The sequence below is a fragment of the Siniperca chuatsi genome, linkage group LG24 (genome assembly GCF_020085105.1).
Source record: "Siniperca chuatsi isolate FFG_IHB_CAS linkage group LG24, ASM2008510v1, whole genome shotgun sequence".
Lineage (NCBI taxonomy): Eukaryota > Metazoa > Chordata > Actinopteri > Centrarchiformes > Sinipercidae > Siniperca > Siniperca chuatsi.
Window position 1 is genome coordinate 9,539,005 of NC_058065.1, and position 23,014 is coordinate 9,562,018.

Sequence of the window (23,014 nt, forward strand, 5' to 3'; positions counted from 1 at the left end):
GAGTCGATCAACTTCAGTAATTGCACTCCACCTGCCTGTAAACGTGAAATGAGCACACACACAAAACATGCATTCCCATCCTTTTATTTCTCATGAATGTGGTACAATAGCATCAATGTGGGGGAATGGTGGCTGCTTTCAGAGAGGACACTGGGAAGATAATGTGGAGTTCTTCTGCTTATTATTTTAGTTTAAAAAAAAAAAACAGGCAAAATCAAAGACGCATTTGCGTTTGGTCTGCTGTAAAGCTGGCTGGTCTACTTTTGCATCTCATGTTATTTTCTGATATAGTGTAATATGTCACAGCTTATAACATTAAAAAAGCTGGTATTTTTAGTTTTCACCCAAAAGACAAAACATGGAGAACTAGTTTTTCCATTTTTCTTTTACACCAGATAAAAAAAAAGCAGAATGGCAATTCCAGGTTTACAATTGTTACTGTCACCCTACTGTTCTCCACTAGTGCCTTTATTTCTGTTTAGACAGCTAAACATTAGTCTAGTGAAAGGTCTTTTTTAGTCATTTTTATTCATCATGACTCCATTAAACATAAAACTTCTGTGGAGGCTCAAAGAAACCTAATGAATGCACATCAAATATTGATTGGGAAATAAATTCTGAATTTTACTGACTTAAATGCCAATGTAATTTTTAGAAAATGGGAATATGATAATTTTTCATTGAGGTCAAATAAAAAGCCAACACCACTTTAAAAGTAGCGTTTCAACCTCATTGATTTTGCACGTTATGGTCCTTTTAACTACATGTGGATTTTTCACAGTTACAATTCACCATCGAATCCTGTTACAGGTCAACTTTGGCCTCACTCTGCGACGAGTTTCCCGATGAGTTTGTAGCCGACACAGTTTGTAATTCACGTGTTGAATCAGCGCTACTTTGGCGACAAACTCAAAGGGAAACTGTGACCCTGCTCCATACACAATGGCAACCAATCAGCTGCAAACAGTTTAAAATGTTTCTTTGACAGCGTAACTCAAATATGGTGAGTTAAGAGGTTCACTGCTTAATCACAACAAATATGTTCTATCCAGAGCATATTTTCAATAACATAATAATTAAGCTCCCCCTAAAAAGATACTGAAAATACAAAAAATAAAAAGATAAGAGAAAAGAAAAGAAGGGAAAACACACCAAACCAAAAAGGCACCTCTGAATCTTCTCACCTGTTTCCATTCTAATACCAACATCAGATCCAAATCCAAACAAAAACACTTGTTACAGTACAGAAAGAAAAGGAGTGAAACTAAAACACAAACAGCTGCTCGCCTCTCTCAACAAGAGCAAAGTGCCTCCTGTTAATGTTCAATGTTCTCACTCACAATGGCACTCGCTTCAGGTGTACAAACCATAAACTGTACATGACAAGAAATGAAACTATATATAAAAAACAAATGTACCATCAAGCGATGTGAAAACAGTGATCAGCTTAAAATTAACAAAAAAACAAAACAAAAAAAAAAACCATATGAATCATCATATTATTATTATCATACAGAAAGTGCTATCAGCCACCAGCAAAGAGAACCAGTGATCAAAATGATTGGAGCTTACTGTACCGATAGCAGCCCACTGACTCAATTAAAAAGGCCCTTCATTCCAAGTCTTAAATAAAATATTCCTACAATTACTATTTTTTGTTGGCAATTTTTGGTCAACAGTGACTAAAACACATCTATTCAGTCAGTCAGTCTCAGTCTTACTAAAGCTTATATGGGTAATATGAATAGCACAGGTTTTTTGAATCATGATTGACTAAAGTAACTTTTGCAAGTTAGAGTGGTTCAGATTAACCCCTCTTAAACTGCAGGATCACATTAGGAAAATCAAATCATGACCAGAGCCAATTTAAAACTTAAAACTTACAGCACACTTCAAGAAGACATCCGCGGTGACCTGCCAAACATTTTGCGGACAAGTGCCGAATCTTTGTGATACTGGAAAGCTATTACCATAGGCAAATCAGCCTTTATATATTATGTAATGTATTCTCAACTTCAGAGAACTGCTTCAGCCTTTCCCTCGTTGAACTGGCTAAAATCTGTCATGACACTGTCAGAAATAAGCAAAGCAGATGTTGAGTTTTGCATCACCAATTAGCTACAACATTAACTTTTGAGGAATAGTAAGGAAGATGAGACTCAAAGCTACGCTGACATTTCGGAAATATATTTAAGTCTGATGATGCTTGTTAGTTTTAGAGAGAGAAAACTTGAGCAATCGTTGGCTTTGGCAGTACGATAAGAAAGAGGCGTTTGGCTAGCAGAAGGTAACTGAGGATTATTGTTGCCATTTGGCTAACAAAGCTTTTAGCAATGACTGAGAATGTGTTTCACACTTGTGTTGTGTTTAGAGTGATGTTCTCACTCTAAAGTATATGTTTTGCCTGATTCCGACCAGACATGTTGACCCAGCAAAAAAAAAAAAAAAAGCAGAAATTCTTCATTATTTTTTTGATTTGCAGCAATGAACTAGTGTGCAGCGACTAACAGAGCACCTGCAACTGGTGACTGTGATAACATTACAAAAATGGTCATGTCTGTTTTGTCCGACTATTTTGACCGAAGCTTTTTAACCGCTGGTTCTCCCAACAGAGCAAATCAGCTGCCCCCAACCATGAGTTGTGGCACTACACACTACAGATGAAAAAAGAAAAAGAAAAAAGTTCAGGAGAAACATTTACAAAAGAAAGATTGGTGATGGAGAACTACTCTTGCAGTTTAAATGAACCAACAAAGAGAAAAAAGACAAAGTCTTGAAGGTTTTTTTTTTTTTAAATAGAATAACCATTATTGTTAATGTGTTTTTTTTTAACTGTATGTCTTCCTATTGATAAAAAGTTGGGATAGAGGCAGGGAGGGATGTTTCTCTAGGAGGCCGGTTTCTTCAGATCCCTGATCTGTTTGATTAGGTAGGTCTTCTCGTCGTTGAACTGCTCGTCATCTGTGCGTTCCTTCTGGAAGTTGCTCAGGAAGTCGATTAATTTGGTCTGGTTCTTCAGCAGGATGTCGACGATGGGCTGCGTCTTGTTGGGGTTCGCTACAAAAACCTGAGGACAAGGGGGCAGCAGAAAACACACATTTTTACTTACAACAGAGAGAATCTACCTCCTGTACATACTGGGTCTGGGTTTCGGTAGACTTCACAGCGGGATAGGATAATTGTATTTCATTTTTCGTGATGCCTCCATGATTTCCATGACACAAATTGCCTGTCTGACATAAATTAACTATGGCAGATTATGGCTTCCTACACAGGCACCCACTTCATGATAGAACATTACTTGCATTTCGATTTGAATGGATCCATATTTGCTGTGTTATGAGTGTGATGTTTTTACCTTGAAGACATGGAAGGCCTCAAACTGGATGTTGGGACTCTTGTCTCTTAGCAGATTCATCATCAGCTTGAGATTCTCAGGCTTGCTGATGTAGCGCGTCATCACCGTGAAGTTATGTCTGTCCAACAACAGCTCGCCCAGAAGCTGGAGGAGTACAGTAAGTGTAAATTTAGGCCTGATAGTGGTGCCAGAGTGTGGTATGGTCAGACCACGTACCAAATGATGCTAAAGCTATCTGGCCAACTGGTATACAAAATGGTGGGTGAAGGGGAAACTGTTGGAGGCGTCCTCGTAAGTGCAAATTGAATTCCCATTTAAAAAGAAGCTTTCTTGCAAAATTTATAGTTTCACAGCAAAAATCAATTCACAGTGTGTATATATATATATATATATATATATATATATATATATATATATATATATATATATATATATATATATATATATATATATATATATATATATATATATATATATATATATACACGACTCGAGTCAAACCTTTAGAGACTGCCTCTTTGTGACGTAGTTCTCAGAGTGCAGCAGCTTCTCATAGTCTGAAAACACCTGCAATTACATAAGAAACACACACTTATTTTACATTAATGGCATTGACTGAACGACAGCAAGCACCTTCGCCACAATAATGTTTTGTTTTTAGTATATCACACAGTCGAAACCAAAAACTAACTTGTGCTGTATTTTGGCTCAGCCTTGTCACAGGCTCCTGCATTACATAGACTCTCTGTCAACATACCACGTCCAGGTAAAAAAGCAGTTTGGTGTGGGCTTTCTTCAGCCTGGGACCCCTGGGGGCCCTACCTGTGAAAGGGACCCTTCTGCCTGGGGAAACTGACAGCATAGAGCAGAGCTTTGTATCTACACTAGCTGTGTCACAGAGGGCTTTCCACTGATTCCGTTTTCCTGGAACTTAAAGTGTATTAGTCAAAACTTTATTTCTTACTTCCTACTTATCTGCCCTCTTTTCCAGCTTATTGAATAGTCTCTCAAAAGGCCCTGTGTGTGATCACAGTGTGTTCAATGAGACAAATACATGACTGGGCCATTGAGCCCTGCTGTGACTGATACCTGATCTGGTTATGTATCTGTGTGTGTTTCCTCTCTTGGGGTCTTCCTGGTCAAGCAGTCATTTAGAGCCATGGACAGTGTTTATGTTTACGCTTCCAAATTGAGCTCAGTGGCTGATGTTGCGTGACGTACATGGGAGGTGGGGGTGTGTGTGTTGCATGGATGTGGTCGGGGGGGGGGGCATGATGCAAGTTAGAGACTAAAAAGTTCCGCCTGGTAACGCTGGTTGAAAATAACATGGCAAACTTGCATTAATAAGTGTGGTAGCTATTACAGTCATCCATCATGTGTTTTCCAGACTAATCCTCTGTGGGGTAGGGCTACAAATATATATGTGTGTGTGTGTGTGTGTGTGTGTGTGTGTGTGTGTGTGTGTGTGTGTGTGTGTGTGTGTGTGCGCGTGACTCAAATCACTCACAGCATCGTAGTTCTGTTCGAGGTATTCAGCCACAAGCACTTTGTGTCTTGTCAGGAGATCCTGTGAATATAAATAATAATAACAAATATATAAAATCAAGTCTATCAGTTAATAGAGCTAAACATTTGTGTAGTTTTCTGTACCCCGACATGGCTGCTGATGGTTCACCAAAATCACAAAGAGAGTCCTGACTTGCCTCTAGTTGTGTCGAGCCATGCAGATAGTTGTGGTTTTATTAAAAGGTTTCGAGATATGTGTTGGAGATTTTTGTCTCTCCACCGATACAATGGAGGGAACTGGGCTTTAATTTGTGGTGCTTACACCACTGGAAAATAGCATTTAAATTAATTAAAATTAAAGAGCAATGTGTCTTTTTCAAAAACAGTGTTCCTGTCACTCTGGATAATTAACAGAGCACGTTGTCAACAGTCTTCACGAAAAATGCTCACAAAAATGTAGTAAGAAAATGTGTTTTTGTAATTTGGTTGAACCAATCCTTTAAACCAGCTTACCACTGAATACTTCTATTTTCTAAGTTTTTATTGGGGATAAAAATGGGGAATTAAAGATATTGAATACTGGCACAAAATATTGGCAGATTCAATCCAAAAATATATCGGCTTTCAAAAACCCTCATCAGTCAAACTCTGACTCAAAACTTTTTTTCTATAGTTGCTGGCATGTTAACAGCCTTATCATACAGACTAGAACAGGAAGGACCCAAGGTACCTTGAAGGTGGCGAAGGCATCGGAGGCGATGTCGAAGGTGGACATCTCCACGTAGTTGAAGAAACTGTTGAAATGATCCGAATGAAGAACTATCTTGGCGAGTGGCTCGTGGCGGATACACTCCCTTAGCATGATCCCACAATTCAACGCTACCTGGGGTGTCTCATACCTTCAAAACAGAGAGAGATCATTTGTGTCACCTCTTTGGAAGCCATTAGACTGTGTACAGTATATATATATATATATATATATATATATATATATATATATATATATATATATATATATATATATATATAATAAATAAGTGTGTGTGTGTGTCTCTCACCCTTTCAGCAGTATAAAGAGGACCTCTTGGTGGGAACAGAAATATTCGACGGTGGGGCTCCTCGTCCCAATCTGCCTCCTCAGGATGTTGTTAAAGATCTGACACACATCCTTCTTCCCCTGAAAAAACACACACACACACACACGAAATTAGCCACAAACAAGCACTAAGTACTGCTATGTCCTTCTGTTCTTCATCCTACACTCCTCTATCCCTTCTTGTTACTTTCCCTCCATAACTGAAGTATACACCTCTCGTCAAGTCAAGTAACAAATCAATATACAACATGTATATCTAATAGCATTTTCGAATGCATGATCTACACTTTTAGATTTTTTTATGTATTTTTCCTACCTTTCCAGACAGCCATTGGATCCTAATAATTCTATCCAGTATGAAAATCAATTAGCAGGATCTTCAGACATGCTTTAGTTGTGTAATCCATCATAACTTGAGCTGTGTTATTCATAGCAGTGAACATCAAGTCTGCATTCATTTTTGTTAATGTTACAGTGTCGCGCATGGTGATGCAGTCTAAGTGCAGACTGATTAGAAAAGTCGGAATTTCATTACCTCACAGCAATAATGTGACTTAAAAAAATAAGAGCAAAGTCCTCGTTTAATGCCACAACATTTCTCCAAACGGCACAGAGGAATGAGGAGCAATTCATAAAGACAACTTAGAACATGTGGACTGATATCATTGCTCCTCACCTCAAAGTCTATGACCTGCAGGTTTTCTACCAGTGACATGAGCAGGCCACTGTTATACAGCTCCTGGGCCAGCTGGGCCACAGTCTCAGTGTGAGGCTCCTTATCGTTGCTACCGTACAGAATCTCCTTCATGGACACCAAACACTTCGACACCTCCTCAGACGCCTGGAGAATAGAGAGGAAGAGTTGAAGAAGATGGGGAAAGGAGAGGGGGAGGTAAATAAATAGGTGCCTCTGTGTTGCTCTTTCCAAGGACACAATATGGAGGAACACAAAAGCAAATATGCACGTAAAACAAACATTACAGATTAAGAGTCGTCCTGGTAGAAGGAGAAAAGGAGAAAGCTGAAACTGAGCTTGAACTTGACTTGTGTGGCTAATTTTATGTGTGTGTTTTGTGTGTGTGCATGTGTGAGAGAGAGTAAACTGTCTTGACAGTGAAGTGTCAGGAGATGACAGGGCCAGGCTGTTCCATGTTCTAATTTCACAGCGCGCTGTCACCCTTGGGCCCCTGGACACCCAGACACACACACATAGGAATACACTCTCCTTCTCTACCTTGTCTGTCTTCTTATCCTGTTTGACCAGGATGGCCAGGTTTTCCTTCAGGGTCCTGACGATGTCCGCCGGACTCTTGTGGGATTTCCCAAACAGCGGCATGATGGACACACACACACACTCGCCTTGGGACCTGGGAAACATAGCAACAACACACACACATGAAGGCCATATAAAGGAGCAGTCAATAACAAGCTGGATGCAATAGCGGCAGTGGCAACTAAAACAATAATCATTTTCATGTGAATAGTTTTTCGTTTCATCGATCAAGATGTACTGAGCAGGACATTTTACAGTTGAAAATAAACTTGTCAGTGCTCTCTGGTGGACAAACTGTGCTGGTGGTGTCACTGTTAAATAGAAATAAAACCACTATTTTTGTCATTTCTGTATTGCATTTTTTGTTACTTATCAGCCATAAATAAATAAATAAAGAAGAGCATCAGGATGATTTACTGATGACCTGCAACATCCTGGTGTCACCATGTTTTTAGCATTCAGCATTAGTTGTCTTGACTGTACATGATCCATATAATTAGATTTTGCTTTATTTCATAATATCTGAGCAGGCCTTCGGTTGTATTTTGCCCTGGTACTGCCAGAATGTCACGGACTGTTTGGGTATCAACAGTTAAGAAGGTGCCAGTAGATGTAGGTTACTGCAGTATTCTGTTGCAGCCACACTATGGGCATGGTGACACATAACATACTGATACACCGAGTCTCAAACAGGACTTTCAACATGGGTGAGCCCTGGCAACATTAGTGCCAGACATGTACCATTCAGTCATGCAGGACATAAATAAAAGGAAAATGCAATTCCATTGTTCACAACCTGCAGACCTATTGGAACTGCTAAACCTTCCTTCATATTGTCAGTTCCTCACAGGAGCCTCACATGCTCATTAAGTCATATTGTCAGGAAAAAAAAGAGATGTCAATGCAGGTTTAACTCAACAAAAAACAAATGTTATTTTAATGTGGTGAATGAATGAGCGTGTGAGCATTTAATCCAGGAGGCAGTGGTGGCCTTCACAATCCAGGCCAGGTCAGGAACAGGCACAGAACTTGTGACTGCTAATCCTCATCTGGGAATGTAAACGGGCACTACCCTCCCCCTTAACCCACCTTCATTCCTCTCCGTCCACCTCTGCTACCATTCCTCCTTCCATCCACTCCATCTTTGCTTGCCTCTTTCAAGCTCAACCTCATTTCATCCATTCCTACCTCTCCCCTTCTCTTCCGAACTCTGTCGCTCCTTCCTTCCCTGCCCACTCAGGACTTGCTCCATGAGAAAAGTACTGTACATACCTAACCAAAGTCACACCTTAACTCAAGCTGTCTGGGTACATCATACACACATGCTGAGCAGCTTCCTGAAAGCCTGAACAATAAGGTTATTAACTAATTATCTACGAGGGGACAGCAGAGCAGCTAGATAGCTGCGAATGCTGTATTTTAAAATGTTGTTTCACTGCACTCCTGAATGCTTTTGTACAGAATGACTCTTGTGTTACACTTGGAAAACTCCAATTATATGACATAAAACCCAACATGCTGCCCAAATAATAGCAACTCAAGATTTCATGAAGTTGTCATGAAGGAGCCGTCCACCACAGGGCAACATAACAAGTGAACAGCTGCTACAGCTCACAGTGCAACAATGATAAAATTAAGCAAATAAACAGTTCCTCTATAGAGATATTTCTGGAGAGCACATCGAGTATCAGTATTTCCCCCAGAATGAGGAACAAATGCAAAATCTTTTCACATTAAGGGCAAGCCTAAACATGCAGTTACACAAGAGGGCTCTTCAATGCCCGCAAAAACAAGACAACAGCTCGAATTAGAATCACAAGGTTTTCACCTGACAAAGACAAAATCTCAGCTGAGCGTATTCACTTTCCTCAACACTGACTCGCAGTGTTCAACCTTTTATGAATAGATTTAAAGGTTTTATTGATAATGCCAGCTCGTGTTCTTCCAATTGAGCGAGTTTTTTGGTGTCGTGGTGATGGTTTTTTTTTTAAAAAATGCTGACACAATGGCATTGGTCAGACGGTAGACTGCTGATTCACATTTAACAAATGAAGTCACATGGAACATGATGCCTCATAACATCAGGAAAACTCAAAAATACTTTGTCCACAAACTGTTAAGTGCACAAAATATTTCAGTCACACACCATCAGAAGGTCAACATGAACTCAAGGAGCCACATTCTTAAGACTGAAGAGACTTAAATACCCTTTAGTCCCTTAAATATGATGCAATGATTTTTTTGCTACAATAGATTGTGAGACACTTAACATATAACTTTAAGGAATTGCCATTTTGCATTTCTACTTATTATTTATGCGATCAAATGCTTCTCCAAGTACCTGTGCAGGAGTCCAGATCTTTATTCAGTGTATTCAATTGCAAAGTCAAGATTTAAGTGTGCCTTTGAGGTTTGTGACTTCCTATTTAGAAAAATGTCTGGAAAAAGTAGAAAAATACAATAAGGCTACTTCTGTTTCACTTCATCATCATATTACATCATGCCCACACAACTTCAGTCCAGTCAATATTTGTCAAAGGATAAGCAAGCAATGAGGAAGTAGTTATCAAAAAAAAAAGAGGACCCATAGTTGCACAAGCTTTCCTGCTTTTTAATCCAATCATACTGCAGACTGCTGTGTCAGATAATAACCAGTCTTAAGTCGTCTGGCCTTGTTTCTGCAGCTGTAACTAAATGTTTCTGCTTATTAAAGAATACTTAAAGGGTCCATTTTAATCATCTAATAACACTTCTTTTGAGTCCTGGAAAGCTTGAGCTCTAGGTTACTGTGAAGCCTTCATTTTCACTTGTAGCCTACTTAAGACTGACTAAATGTTATGTAATGGAATTAATCTGGTGCCCACTGGGTTTGAACACACACAGCTAGCTGCTCTGCTCAAGTATAATCCAACAGAGAAAGGCTCCACATTGCCCCAAATATTAATGTTTCAGCTGTAATCATGAGAACAAATGAGTCTTAAATACTGAAAAAAGCTAAAGGACGGAGGCTACAATTTCAATCTGATTATAAAAAATGTAATTCACATTTTGTTAAGATTCCTCCTGTAGTTTCCTGGACGACACCTTTGTTTCTGCTTTGTGTTCGGTCATTTTTTTTTTTTTGATATTTCTGTCAGTGCAAGGAGGTGTATCTTGTGACAATAATTATGATAATAATAATTAGATGCATTAAAGCTGCTATTATTATCCTGTTGGTCTAAAAGAAAAATGTAATGTAATCTTTAAGTAATAAATACAGGCATCAGAGTTTTGAAAAAGAAAATGGGGAAAATTGCCCATCACAATGACCTAAAACCAAAATGGACGTCTCTAAATAGCTTGTTTTTTGTGACCAACTGTCCAAAACCCAAATATACAACAATTAGTTTTCTGGTCATCGACTAATTGTTTCAGCTATACAAAAATCCATAATAAAAAAAACAAACAAAGATCTATCTAGTCTTGTGACGCAGATGATCAGAGTATATTGACAATCTCGTCATGTTGGAACCCAACAGAAACAAGCCAGTCACCGTTTTTATGCTGGCAGTAAACTTTCACAGTAAATTCCCTTAGATGCGAGAATGTAGCAAAGAAAGATGGCATATTTCAGCTGTTAGCAGACTTCTCCTGGATTATCTGTAAGCATGACCTTTGCAGTGACATATGGGCTTAATGCCAAAGCAGACATCTAAAAGAAAACTTTCATCTTTACCACCCCTGTGCTGAACAGTCGCTCAGTGCATTCTGAATAATTCAAGCCGTCCTACACGACATGCATTAGGGCTGCTTGACTTTCCTTTGTTTATACTTTTTTAAACTGACAGTAGTAAGTATGTTCTTCTCCACTTCTTCTGCAGTAATTTGCGCACAACTTTAAAGCACACATTCTTGTCTTGTATTCTTCAGTCTTTATTCAGAAGGTAAAACTACTAGTCATTCATGTATGAATTGCCAATACAGTTATAATAGTCAGGTCCCCTGCCCTCATCAAATACCACAGCTGCCTTTTGCAGCATCAGATTACAGTAATATACACTGTAACAAGTGTAAACTGCACAGTAGTGGGTGGCTTTAATAATCAAAGTCATTCCAGAGTAGCAAGATGGTTATCTGTCTCACCTACGTGCCAGCACCAGCAGTGAATTCCGACTTGTGCTAAAAACAGGTTTTCACCTCGGCCCATGGGTTGACTTAGTGCGCAAATGATTTATTTTAATAATCCACAGACTTGATTAAATAAAACTAATTAACTCACAATCTTTAACCTTTACACACAGCTGCTAAAGCATCTGAAATAGAAAATTACAGGAAAAATGCTCTCCACACCATGACTCATGGCAATTAATAAGATACATTCTGCATCAGATGTTATCATATTCAGATTCAAAATGTAAATATCACATGAAAAAGCCTTCATAATTACTGTGTGCACTCCTTTGGAACCTTTTAAAGCATTCAGGACTGCTTGTAAATCTATTTCATTAAGCCACGAAGGCATTCAACAATGTGATGAATGTACCGCCTTTCAAAAAATAAGAAAGATGGCGGCCTCTAATTTGACAGCATTTCTTCTTGACTGTCTGGAATGCAGAGGCAGCCATTCATGATGTACTGTAACACATACAACTGGAATTTAAGTATTCAAGGAGGAGCAAGGAGGATATTTAACCCTTAAAGACTCACTCACTCACTCAGCATAAATGATTACTGTTGGTATAAACTGATATCAGATCAAAGAGAAACCAAGATACGGAATAAAAGTCAAATAAAAATGACAAGAAATCAGTTGACCTCACAGAGTACAACAAAGCACATCAGGGTTCATTTCTTACTAGGAAAACTTCTTCGAATAAAAGTCAAGACCTCCATATTGTACTTCACTGACTTTTTAAGAATGTAGGTTATCAAATTCAAAACCTTTCAGGGCTTTTAAAGTTCTGAAAACACCCCGGTTTGCTCCAAATTCTATCTTGAAAAACGTGTTAGATATGCTACAGAGCAAGAGAGAGAAATACAATAAGGATCTAAGTGTTTGAACTCCATCACAGCCCATCTCAAACCACAAAGAGGCGTTCTCTTTACAGACGTTCACAAGGAGATCGTCCTCTCCGAGGCAACCAGAGAGGAACGCTCCCCGAAAGGACAAACATCAGCTCAAGTCCATTCCTGAGATTGATAATGATGTGAGAAATGCCTTCTCTTTTTAACTTTGAATGGAAAACAAAAGTATTTCATAACTGCAAAAATATTCCCTATGCAGGAGCAACCCAATATTACTGTGAACCCTGATGCCTGCCTGTATTTGATGCACCTCACTGAAGCACACAGAAACCTCCATTACAATAAAGATACAGTTATGGCTCTGTGCTATTGGCTGTGTCAGAGTGGCCATCGCCTGCTGCATGCCCAGCTGCTTTGATAAACAGCATCATGGCTGGGTGAGGAAGATACTCTGCAGCCCTTGAAAAACATAAGCAATCTTAAAAAAAAAAAAAAGGCTAATCTCACCTCCTTCGTTACAGGCGGCAGATGCTAACTCCAACCCCAGCTTTAACCCTAACCTAAACATTTGACTAGCAGAGCTCGTAAGGGATGGTACTTAGCCTGGGAAGCCAAGTCCAGGGCAAAAATAAAATTTGGAATTGAAAGACAGGCCAATAGTTTAAATGTCATGCTGAACATAAATGTGGCAAGATGATATTGAAACGTCTGTATGCCACAAATAGACAATTGTAAAACTTTTGGTCAAGTTACAGGTATAAAGTATGCCCACCTGTCATACATTATACCAGCGTGTTAATACTGAAAGCCTTGGTTATACAATACATGATGCAGGGTCTTCAACAGCAGGCTCACACACATGGACAGATCTGGACCATATTGTACAAGTATACTATCTGCTACTATATGCTTCATCAGGAGAGTTTGGAGGTTGCTGCGGTAATGTGCAGGGTGAATAAGGGTTAATATTCTGAACCAGTGGCAGACAGGCCTATCCTACCAGCATATGAGAGACTACTGTATCTGATTCTGGTCTATCTATGCGTCAAGGCAAATAGAGGGAGCCTGAGGAACACAGGATGTTAGGTAGTTGTGCTTTAAAAAAATAAAAGCTGAGCAGATTTAGAACATCTTAAACATTGGCCGACCATCATTTCAAAGCCCAAAGATATTCAGTTTATTATCATCAAAGACTAAGAAAACCTGAAAATATTCAGATCTGAGAAGCTGCCATTTTTGCCTTAACAATTTCCCACGACTAATGGATTAATTGAAAAATCATTTCAGCTCTATATACAAGATATATAAAATATAAATTCACTCCAGAATTAGTTTTGTCTTCTCAGAAAAACTTCCAAAAGCAACATGGGGCAAAAAAGCTGATATTACTGCCTGTCCAATATTAGGATTTTTTTATATAAGCATAAAATTAGTCACATGAATCAGCAATCATAGTCTATTCCTAGCATAGGTAAATGGCATTGGAGTCACTGCATTACAGATGGAGTCAGACTGTTTTGTTTATTTTGAAACATTTGACCGGAAGCTGCATTGTTTTCATTCTGGCTAGCCTGACGCTGGTCGTCTAAAGTAACATAGCAAGGAGGGAAAAAAACCAACACAAAAAACACACTCTGTATTTGTGCTGCTGAAGAATTAAAGATCCTGTGAACGACAGTGTTTAGAGGAATAAGAGCTTGCAGCGCAGACGGCAGTAAATTACACATAAGGCCGCATAAACAGTCCCAGACAATGTGATTTAGCAAGGCTACACCCCTCTCGCCTCCGGCTAAACACCCTTTTTGTTTGACAGATTTCCAAAGCTAATCACAGTTGTCTGCATGATTTCAGAAACAACTGCTGAAAAGGATATTAGGGAGGTCTCAGTTATCAACATAACACACATTTTAACCCCGACTGAAGTTACAAAGACTGTCAAGGGCAATAATATTTCACCCTAAGGATAACTAGAAGCTATTGCTCTTCGACAATATGGGCTAGAAATGATACCTTCAGTGGGAAGATGTTTGGTTGGGTATCTTTAGATGTCTTGACCGCTTCTGTCCCGGTTCACAGCGCAGCCGAGCCTCCCGGATAGGCTTTTGTAGTCACGCCAGGGCTGTTTGATAGCAGGAAAGTCAGCTAAAAATGTGTGCGATACAATTTAAAATGTGTGGAAGCTGTTAAGAAGGCAGTGCAGAATTCCATCTGGTCGCTTTCCAGTCTTCTGTCAAGCCAGCATAAACATATTTAAGGAGTTCCGGTGTGAACTTTCATAATAAAAACCCCGCGGACCCTCATTCGTTTAAACTAATGGCAGAAGAAGGGGAAGCGAGGTTGAAATTCAAACTGAAACAGCTACTAATAATCGAAATAATGTCTGTATTTATGAATTAAAATAATAATTTTCCTATATGCACACTATTACACGGTGACACGGACAAATTCGCTTTATCGTGTAAAAGGCGTCACTTCCGATAGTAATTCTGTTCCCGCTTGCCAGCTTGACACATCTGTATCTTTCCAGCCGCGGTTGAGTTTCGTTCACATTCTCTCACATCAAGTCCTTTTAACCGCCTTGCCTCAGTCTTACTATATCATAGGCCATTCAAAGACACAAAAGTACAATGTAATTCACCACATTTAAATTTAACATATCTTGTGGAACATAATTTAATTTTCTCCACCACTAAAAAGGAAAAAATAGAGGAGGAAAGAGATTGAAGGTTGGATAGTGTACATATTGGAACGAACCCCAGGCCAAATCATGACAGTCTAAACTGGAAAAAACCCATTGGAGGTAAAATACCACGTGGTAGAAATTACATTTCCGGAAAAAATACATAATTCATAACATTGGCAATTTATCCATGTGTTTTTATGTTGAACGCAAAATATCAAACTAGTAAAAATAAAAATATAATAATTAAAAAATGTTGTTAAAAACATGCCGGTTAAAGGGGTTCCAAAAGCCAACACACATGCTCACACTGGTGTAATTGAGAGTGTTGCCAGTTAAACATATTAACATTAAAAATGAAAACAGCTTCAATTCCTACAAAAAAAAAGCAAAACCCCATAGAGGAAACCATCTCAGACTTTATTAAAGCTGCTGTTCATTTTACATACAATTCAGAATTACATATTTACAAATATACACAGATATGTCTCATTATAATATCTTTATATCAACACCATACTCAGTAGATACAATAGGAAAATAAAGACAGTGGTTGCTGCAATGTGCTGCATAAAAAGAAAAAATATACCCCTTCTCATCTCTCCAGCCTCCAAGTCAAAAGTAGAAAACAATTCAACAAGCTTTATTGACAAAACACTGACAAGTTTAGTGCCCATGTCAGCTTTCATAAGAGGGCAGAAAATAAACTCTCACGAAATACAACAGTGCCTGGTAAAAATACTTGCCTTGTTCAGGGCTTTGACATGAGAGCTTTAAAATTGGGGCTATGAAGAACATGCCACAGAGAGTGATGATATACAGAGAGACAAGGAGACTCACAAAGACCATGATCCTCTTCACAATATACATGCTCTCGAGGAAAACAATGTGAGGTATAGAGGACACGTCTGTACAAGTGTAACGCATTTCTCAGTCTTACAGAACTTACACGGATAGACACATAATGCCAGCCACGGTTTACTCTCTGGTTTAGCTCACAGTTAGATACCGAAAGACCTGTAAACTAGTTTCTTCCGTTTTCTGGAGAAAAATCTCTCCTTTCACAGGGAGGACATGGGATTTCTGATTTGAGTATAAAAGTGGTTCTCAACAAAAAGAGCTCGAGAAAAATCAATCACGAGCGCTAATCGTAGTCGGGGCCGAATTTTTCAAAACCACAGTGGTGTTATACATGGCTTTGTTGAGCCAGTGGACAAATACAACCCATTCTAAGTAATAAACAGGTGGGGCTGGTTTTAGTATAACAGCATGCTGCACTTGGTATTGTTCTGCTTAATAACAGAGTCACACATTCAACATTAAAGATGGAAAGAGGAAGAGATTGTTTGTGGATACAGTAGAAAATCTCGGGGTTTAAAAAACACGTTCACCCTTGAAAAACAAGGTAAGAAAAAGGTGTAATTCAGCGTTCAGAATAGCACAGGTTGTGTGTGTGTAAAGAAGGGTGTCACAGCAGCTGGTTGTCAGAGATGTGCTATCAACCTGTATAAACATCCTCATTCCCACTACAAGGCCAAACAGGGCCATCTAGGGCTCAGCTTACTCACCACCCCTGCTGAGTAATTCACACCGAAAGTCAGACTTTTTTTTTTGCATCTTGTTATTCGACGGTGATGATTTACTCAGCTACATCATGCTGTCAAGTAAACAAATATTGCTCTCAGGCTGGCGGTGCAAGCGTCTTGAGAAGGTCTGGGCCCTGGTCAGCCCTGCTTGTAGAGAAGTGGCTACTGTCACATGCCTGAGTGGGGCTGGGAGCAGAGGGAGTGGACAAAGCCTGCTTTTGTTGCTGCAGTGCAGGCCAAAGATAGGTGGCCATGACACAAAAACTGGATATATATGCAGAGTGTTGACATTTATGTGCGTCTGTTTCGGTTTATATGACCGGGGGTTCTTAAACTGTGGGACCCTTGGAGGCCACTGAGGGTCAAAATGCAAGCTATTAATAAACTTAACCTTAACTATAAATGAATCCAGCAGTGAATGCATTAGGATTACTGTAACAGCTCTGTAATATAACTCAATTATACCTAAATGGGACCTTATGTGTAACTGTGATCCAGCTGGTGTCTGGAGCTTAATAGCCTCTCTGGGGGTTTTGTGACATACACTTGTCGGGTTTGTTCTGAAGCACACACACACGTGCGAGAATGCACACACACAAAGACATTTAGTCGACACAAGCAGGTATGCAGTCACACCTGCCTGCCCACGCAACTTCTTGGGCTTCCTGAGAGGTAAATCCAGAGCAGTTCAGAGGCGAGTTAGACAATCACTCTTGGAGAAAAAAAAATAAAAAAAATAAAGAGGTTCAGAAGTTGTTCCAAGCTGCCGCTCTCTGTGTAAGTGATTTGTACGTGTAGTAGGAGAAGTGCAAGACATCTGACCACCAGGTAGTGCTGTTGGTGACATTCGCCTAGTGATACATTTGACTCTGTATTTTAATTTGTAGTTAACACCACAAAACCAGGGTTAAAGGAAGCTCATATTAACAATATGGGAGGAAAACAGCGTTCTTGAATGGGGGAAAAATTAAAAGCCAACTAATTTGAAACCACTGGCCTGCCAGACACTACAGGGATTTAACACACTTCACCTTGTATGTGTCCCACGTACAAAAAGGTCACAAGACTTACAGTAACGGGCCCTGAACATTTGACCTGCTCGGTGATGCTCCAAGATGCACTGAAATCGCTTTTTTTGTTGCAGCCAGCTGCCAGTTTTCACAGTGTACGATTGCTGTCTGACACTAAAGCTGATCATGTGAAATACCAGTCTTATAGTGTGGATGTTTCACACAAGAATCTGTCGCTATGCTGGGATGCTGTTGACTTGAAGGTTGATACCAACAGTTTTGTAAGCTGCTGATGGCTCACAATTAGTGCAGATATTCTTTAAATGTGTCCACTTTGATGCTACATAATCAGAAGGGTTAAATACAGTACTGAACGTCTGTTCAGTAAGTTATTAGTCTGATTTTCTCCGTAGTTTACAGAGATTGTGATTTTTAAAGAAGGCATGACAGGAGGTGATACATCACATGACTGTTACACGTGTGTTGAGGAACTCTTTTTCCCTGATATTTAAATTATCTGAATTTTCTGTCACTGGAATGAACTGTGAAAATACCTACACTTGATATTCTACCAGCATGCTGATACTTTTGAAGGTAAAAATAATTTAAGATGAGAGTATAATACTGCTGAATGGAAATAAGCTATTTTTCATTTGAAGTTAGACGGACAGGTGACTGTAAATACTCAGAAAAGGTGGGTGTAGTCAACACTCAGCTTAAACACTGGTAGCATTCACAGATACAATGATAGCTTTGGTTTTGGTTGGATCCGACAAACTGCGAGGTGGATGTCTGTGTGATGAAAAGACTCTGATTCCGTCCTCCTGTCCGGGTCAGCTTTAGGTTTTGTAATTCCAACTGGAAATAGTTTTAGGATGAGGGATGGAGCCGGGAGAGTGATCACAGGTCAGGGTTTGATGTCCGAGAAGCTGGTGTAGGTCTCACTGCAGCTGGAAGAAGTGCTGAGGTTCCCAGAGACGCTGCCATCTGCAGGACAAACACACAAACAACAGTGTCGGCTTTATCAATTCCAGACAGACAGCAGCTGTGTTTATACGGAGTCGAACAAAAAAATCCTCACGCAAACAGCTCTATCTGAATAAACTGGCTATTTGCAAAAAAAAAAAAAAATAAAGCATTTTGTTTTTCCAAAGGACTGGGTTAAACAGCTAACAGTAGTTCTGTAGTTTGTTCTTCAATACAAAGTAAAGCAGCTACAGTGGCAAGTGCTTATGTTTACACGAATCCTTATCTGGTCATTTTATTTCACATTCATGTAAACACAGTTGTGGGAGTTGTAGATCAGATTGACTGATATTTAGAGGAGAAAAGATGACACATTTCACTCCAGACAGTGTTGATGGCCCGTGTTCTTCCATAAAATCCATACATTTTGCAAACTAAAGTAGCGACAGACAGATGACGACTAATATAATTTGTGAAAAGCGTTGAAGAACAGGTGTCAATAGTCCCAATATAGTATATATGGGAAAGAAATACCTGAGCTGCTGAGCGACTGGGATGACTTGGACTCTGAGATGAGGCTGAGGAGGTTTGCTGCTGCCACCCAGCCCTCCTTACTGCTGCGAAGGTTCTTCACAAACCTACAGAGGATTAAACAAACAGTGACTTTACCTACAATGTACAGTGGAAGCAGGAATTCAAGGACTTTTCAATTATGTTTGAGATTTAAAGTCAGGTTACTTTCATAATTCCTTGTTTTATACAGTCTTGTTTACACTGTTTGGGCTGAAAAGCACCAGCTAATGTAGTGACTGTATGAATTAAGGTGGAAAATACATTCTGGTGTATTCCTGGTGCCTCTTTTATAAAACTCCTTGGCATACCCAGATGCCTGCAGAGAATTCATTTATTTCACTGGATGGATTTCACAACTCTCAATTCCACGATTTCCATAACAAAATAGAGCCCAGAAAGAGCTTTCTTGCAGATGTATAATATATTTTGAAAATGTTGGGACCTACAATAATCAAACTAATAATAATAATAATAATATTAATAATTTTAAAAAAATCAGGTCTGCATAAAATTGAATTTGGACTCTTCTGACTGGAGAAAGGAAGATACTTACCACTGTCCCTCCTCTCCTTCTCTGATTAGCTGGACCATGTCTCCGCTCTTGACGGACAGCTCCTGAGGTCCCGCCTTCTCGCAGTCTGTTACCACCGTATACTTTCCTGGAGCCTAAAGGGTCAAAGGTCATCAAAGACAGTCAGTGAGAGATTAAAGAAGTCAACATCAAACAACAACATATAGAAAACAAGACACTGATGGGAAACCATATTCTGAATGTAAAACTCCTCAGTTTCAGGCTCACCAGCTTCTTTCCTACTTCGTCCTCGGGGTCAGAGTTAATGGGATCCTCGCCGCTGGAGTACCCATCATTCTCTTCTGAGGCATCCACCGAGAGTGACGCCTTGTTCCAGCCTGTAGGTGGGTGGTGGTGGTGCAGAGAAGACAAGAGGACAAGGGGACACAGGTGAGGAGATTTAGAGGCAAATGAGAGAAGTGGGGGAAAGTGGTGAGTGACTTAAGGAAATGTAGAGTTGAATCTGTATCACACACACTCACACTCCATGTGGCATTCAAATGCTTCCTGGGTCACCTACTAGATAAGATAATGTGTTGAATTAATCGACAAAACTAGCTCTAGAGATGCTAGGGATATTCATAGTTGAAGTGAGACAAGATGTTTTCTGCCAATATTAAAGGACAGAAACAGTAGACAAAGAAATGACATGTTTGTGAATGTGAATGTTGCCAGGAGCAAACCGAATGCCACTTGGAAAGAGAGTCGCAGTTACACATAAATCACCCATGAGGAACACAAAACCACAAGATCTATTCCGTCAAAACATGTGAGCGAGACTGTCTCCTCAAAAATCCCAGAGAAGATCAATGGAGACAGCAGACAGATCCCAGTGAAACATGTCAAGGAAACAAACCAGAGCAAATCAAAGATTCATGATCAGAGAACACAGAGATTTGAATCACCTGGATTCATTTCAAGGCTGCTCTGACTGCCAGTGCTGAAAAATAACTTCTAATTCTCATTATTCTCCATGCCACACAGCCACTAACCCAAAACACCCAATAGTAGAAGAAGAGAGAATGATTGATTTGAGGTAGAGTAGGTACCTTGCAAAAAACATTGTCATTTAGCCGAGAATTGAGACTTAAAATATTTAAGTAAAAAGAGTAGAAATAGCTTTCAGGTAATTTGAAACTCATCTCACACCAATAAGAGATAAGACAATAAGACTAAATACAAGGCTAAATGGAAGGAAAGTGGATATTTTGCTACACATTACCTCTCGTAAAAATCAATCATGACCACCACAAACCACAGCAAACACCCACAGTGACTGATCCTCAGAGCGGCTCTGTACCTCGCCGCTTGCTCTGTAACAGACTAGAGGTACTCATCCATCTGATTCTACTCAGAGTGACATGGGGAGCCGGCTCTAGGCGGGGGAGAAACAGCCAGCAAATCAGTGAATCAGCTGAACTAGTCCTGTAGTCAGACAGCTGGTTAAACTGGGTTAGCTGGTCACTAATGGGACAATGTGAGAGCATTTTGTCCTTGATGTGGACCAGGAGAAAACTACAGGTGTAATCACGCCCAAAATCACTGCTATTGGATATACACAGGGATTCTTCACTCTGATTTGGTTAGTAAAGTAATCAGACAATTGGTCAGTTAGTACATAAATCATTTGTCCATTGTCAAGTGTTCCCCAATGAAAATGAACACAGCATCTTCACAAATTATTTTGGGAAAGACACTTATTTGTTTCTTTCTGAGAGTTAAATGAGAAGATTGATACCTCTCATGCTTGTACGGTACATATGTAGCAGGAGGCAGCAATCGATTAGCTTAGCCTAGCAAAAAAACTGGAAACAGGGGTAAACAGCTACCCTTCTCTGTCCAAGGGTAACAAAATCAGCCTATCCCTCGGTGCCTTTGGACAAAGCAAGGCTAGCTGTTTCCACCTGTTTTCAGTCTTTATGCTAAGCTAAGCTAGCACTAACACAAGAAAGCAAGTAAGCATATTTCCCAAAATGTTGAACCATTCCTTTAAAAAGGTACAAGACTTTATAATTTAGTGATGATGATGAGTATGACCTGTGGAAAAATGTTGTTGTGCACAAGGCAACTGCAAAAAACAGACAACAGAGCATCTGCAGGTTTCAGAAAGCCAAAAAAGACTTGTAGTGACATTCCATTGGTCTAAATGTCTGCAAAGTGGATGCAAATTGTACTGGATGGCAAATAAGGCAATGGAAATCTATCATGATGAAAATACAACTGGGTTTTAATATTTTACCTGCAGATAGCCTGTGTGAGTACAACACATAGCACTGTCATGGTAAACGTAGGGTGATAGTGTGAAGAACAGCTTCTATTGCTGGATTAATGTTTGGTATAACATCATATCCAGTTTCATCCTTCTATATGAGACACAGGTGAAATCTACATAATGAAAACACACAAGACTTGAGTACACTTTAGTGGTGAGGGATGGGAAGATGAATGATGGCCCCTATCATGGGATGACAATATACCTTTGAACCCAAATGGTGTGGGGTCACTCTTGACCAGGTGGCGTTTGGAGCCGTGCTCGGGGCTTAGGGCCGAGCCTGGCCACACAGGCAGAAAAAAAGTGAAGAGAAGGGAGAAGAAGGAGAAGAGAAAAGTGAGACAGAGAGCAAGAATTTAATCATTAAATATCTTAGCCAGTGAGAAGCCTCAGTCATTCTTACTTTGTACTTAAAGTAATTATAATTCTACGGGACATCAGATTAATTTAGCTTTATTTAATATTTCACCTTGAATATAACTGAAACTGGACAGTGGGTGGACAGGAGAACAACTGATGTACATACAGTAACTCTTTCACTCGCTATTGAAGGTCTGGCGTACCTAGTACAATAGGAACTACAGCAGTGGCAATGTCAGATTTTTACCACCAGGAGGCAGAGTGTCTACAACATAAAAACTAGGCTCATCAGTTCACCTCACAGTGAAAGCCTGCCAATAATTGAGCTTCAATTAAAAACACAGCTCTGATCAGTCACTGTTTTTTCTTATGAAATAATGGATAAAATGCAGTTTAATTTACAGTATATAATGTATTTACTGTAAAACTCATGATAATTATACTGGTTGTAGGGAAACCACTATCTAAACTGATTCAAATAACATTTAAAGAAAGATAGATAGAAAGATAAAATAAAATGATCAAATTCATAATTTTTGAATATTAAATTAATTGAATGTTAATAGTTCTGTCTTTTGTAAAGTTTATAACAATTGGTCAAGCCCAATTCTTACGACTGACTCTTTTTGTGCAGTGCTGAAAGCAGGTATATGTAGCTTTTGTCAAACAGCAGCCATTGTGGTCACAACAATGACAATTACAGGAGGATAGTGCTAAAATGCTAAAATGTAGTTTAAACTGACTCGGTAGCATCAGATA

At 39.4% G+C, this 23,014-nt stretch overlaps 2 protein-coding genes across 14 annotated transcripts in view; both read right to left on the reverse strand.

Annotated features, from left to right (window-relative positions):
• Nucleotides 1-68: 68 nt before the first annotated feature.
• cab39l (calcium binding protein 39-like) lies at nucleotides 69-14,494 on the reverse strand. 2 transcript variants are annotated; one of them, XM_044187834.1, is made up of 9 exons: nucleotides 14,248-14,493; nucleotides 7,195-7,327; nucleotides 6,637-6,801; nucleotides 5,923-6,041; nucleotides 5,595-5,763; nucleotides 4,866-4,925; nucleotides 3,860-3,925; nucleotides 3,359-3,502; nucleotides 69-3,067 (listed from the first exon to the last, which is right to left on the reverse strand). In XM_044187834.1, the coding sequence occupies exons 2-9, from the start codon at nucleotides 7,294-7,296 to the stop codon at nucleotides 2,888-2,890; spliced, it is 1,005 nt and encodes a 334-aa protein (XP_044043769.1). In that variant the 5' UTR covers nucleotides 7,297-7,327; nucleotides 14,248-14,493; the 3' UTR covers nucleotides 69-2,887. The 2 variants fall into 2 exon arrangements, with proteins under 2 accessions (XP_044043769.1, XP_044043770.1); XM_044187835.1 differs by lacking the exon at nucleotides 3,860-3,925 and having other exon boundaries at nucleotides 14,248-14,494.
• An 822-nt stretch (nucleotides 14,495-15,316) lies between these two features.
• Nucleotides 15,317-23,014, reverse strand: part of mcf2la (mcf.2 cell line derived transforming sequence-like a) — a 54,369-nt gene continuing 46,671 nt past the window's right edge. For 9 of the 12 annotated variants that reach the window (XM_044187883.1, XM_044187884.1, XM_044187881.1 and 6 more), the window contains 5 exons: nucleotides 22,101-22,175; nucleotides 19,852-19,961; nucleotides 19,606-19,718; nucleotides 19,014-19,117; nucleotides 15,317-18,500 (listed from right to left, as the gene is read on the reverse strand). In XM_044187883.1, coding sequence (XP_044043818.1) covers nucleotides 18,421-18,500; nucleotides 19,014-19,117; nucleotides 19,606-19,718; nucleotides 19,852-19,961; nucleotides 22,101-22,175 — 482 coding nt within the window. In that variant the 3' untranslated portion in view covers nucleotides 15,317-18,420. Of the gene's footprint in view, nucleotides 18,501-19,013; nucleotides 19,118-19,605; nucleotides 19,719-19,851; nucleotides 19,962-20,845; nucleotides 20,999-22,100; nucleotides 22,176-23,014 lie in introns of those variants that run through there. The other 3 variants (XM_044187887.1, XM_044187877.1, XR_006377025.1) reach the window with 3 other exon arrangements.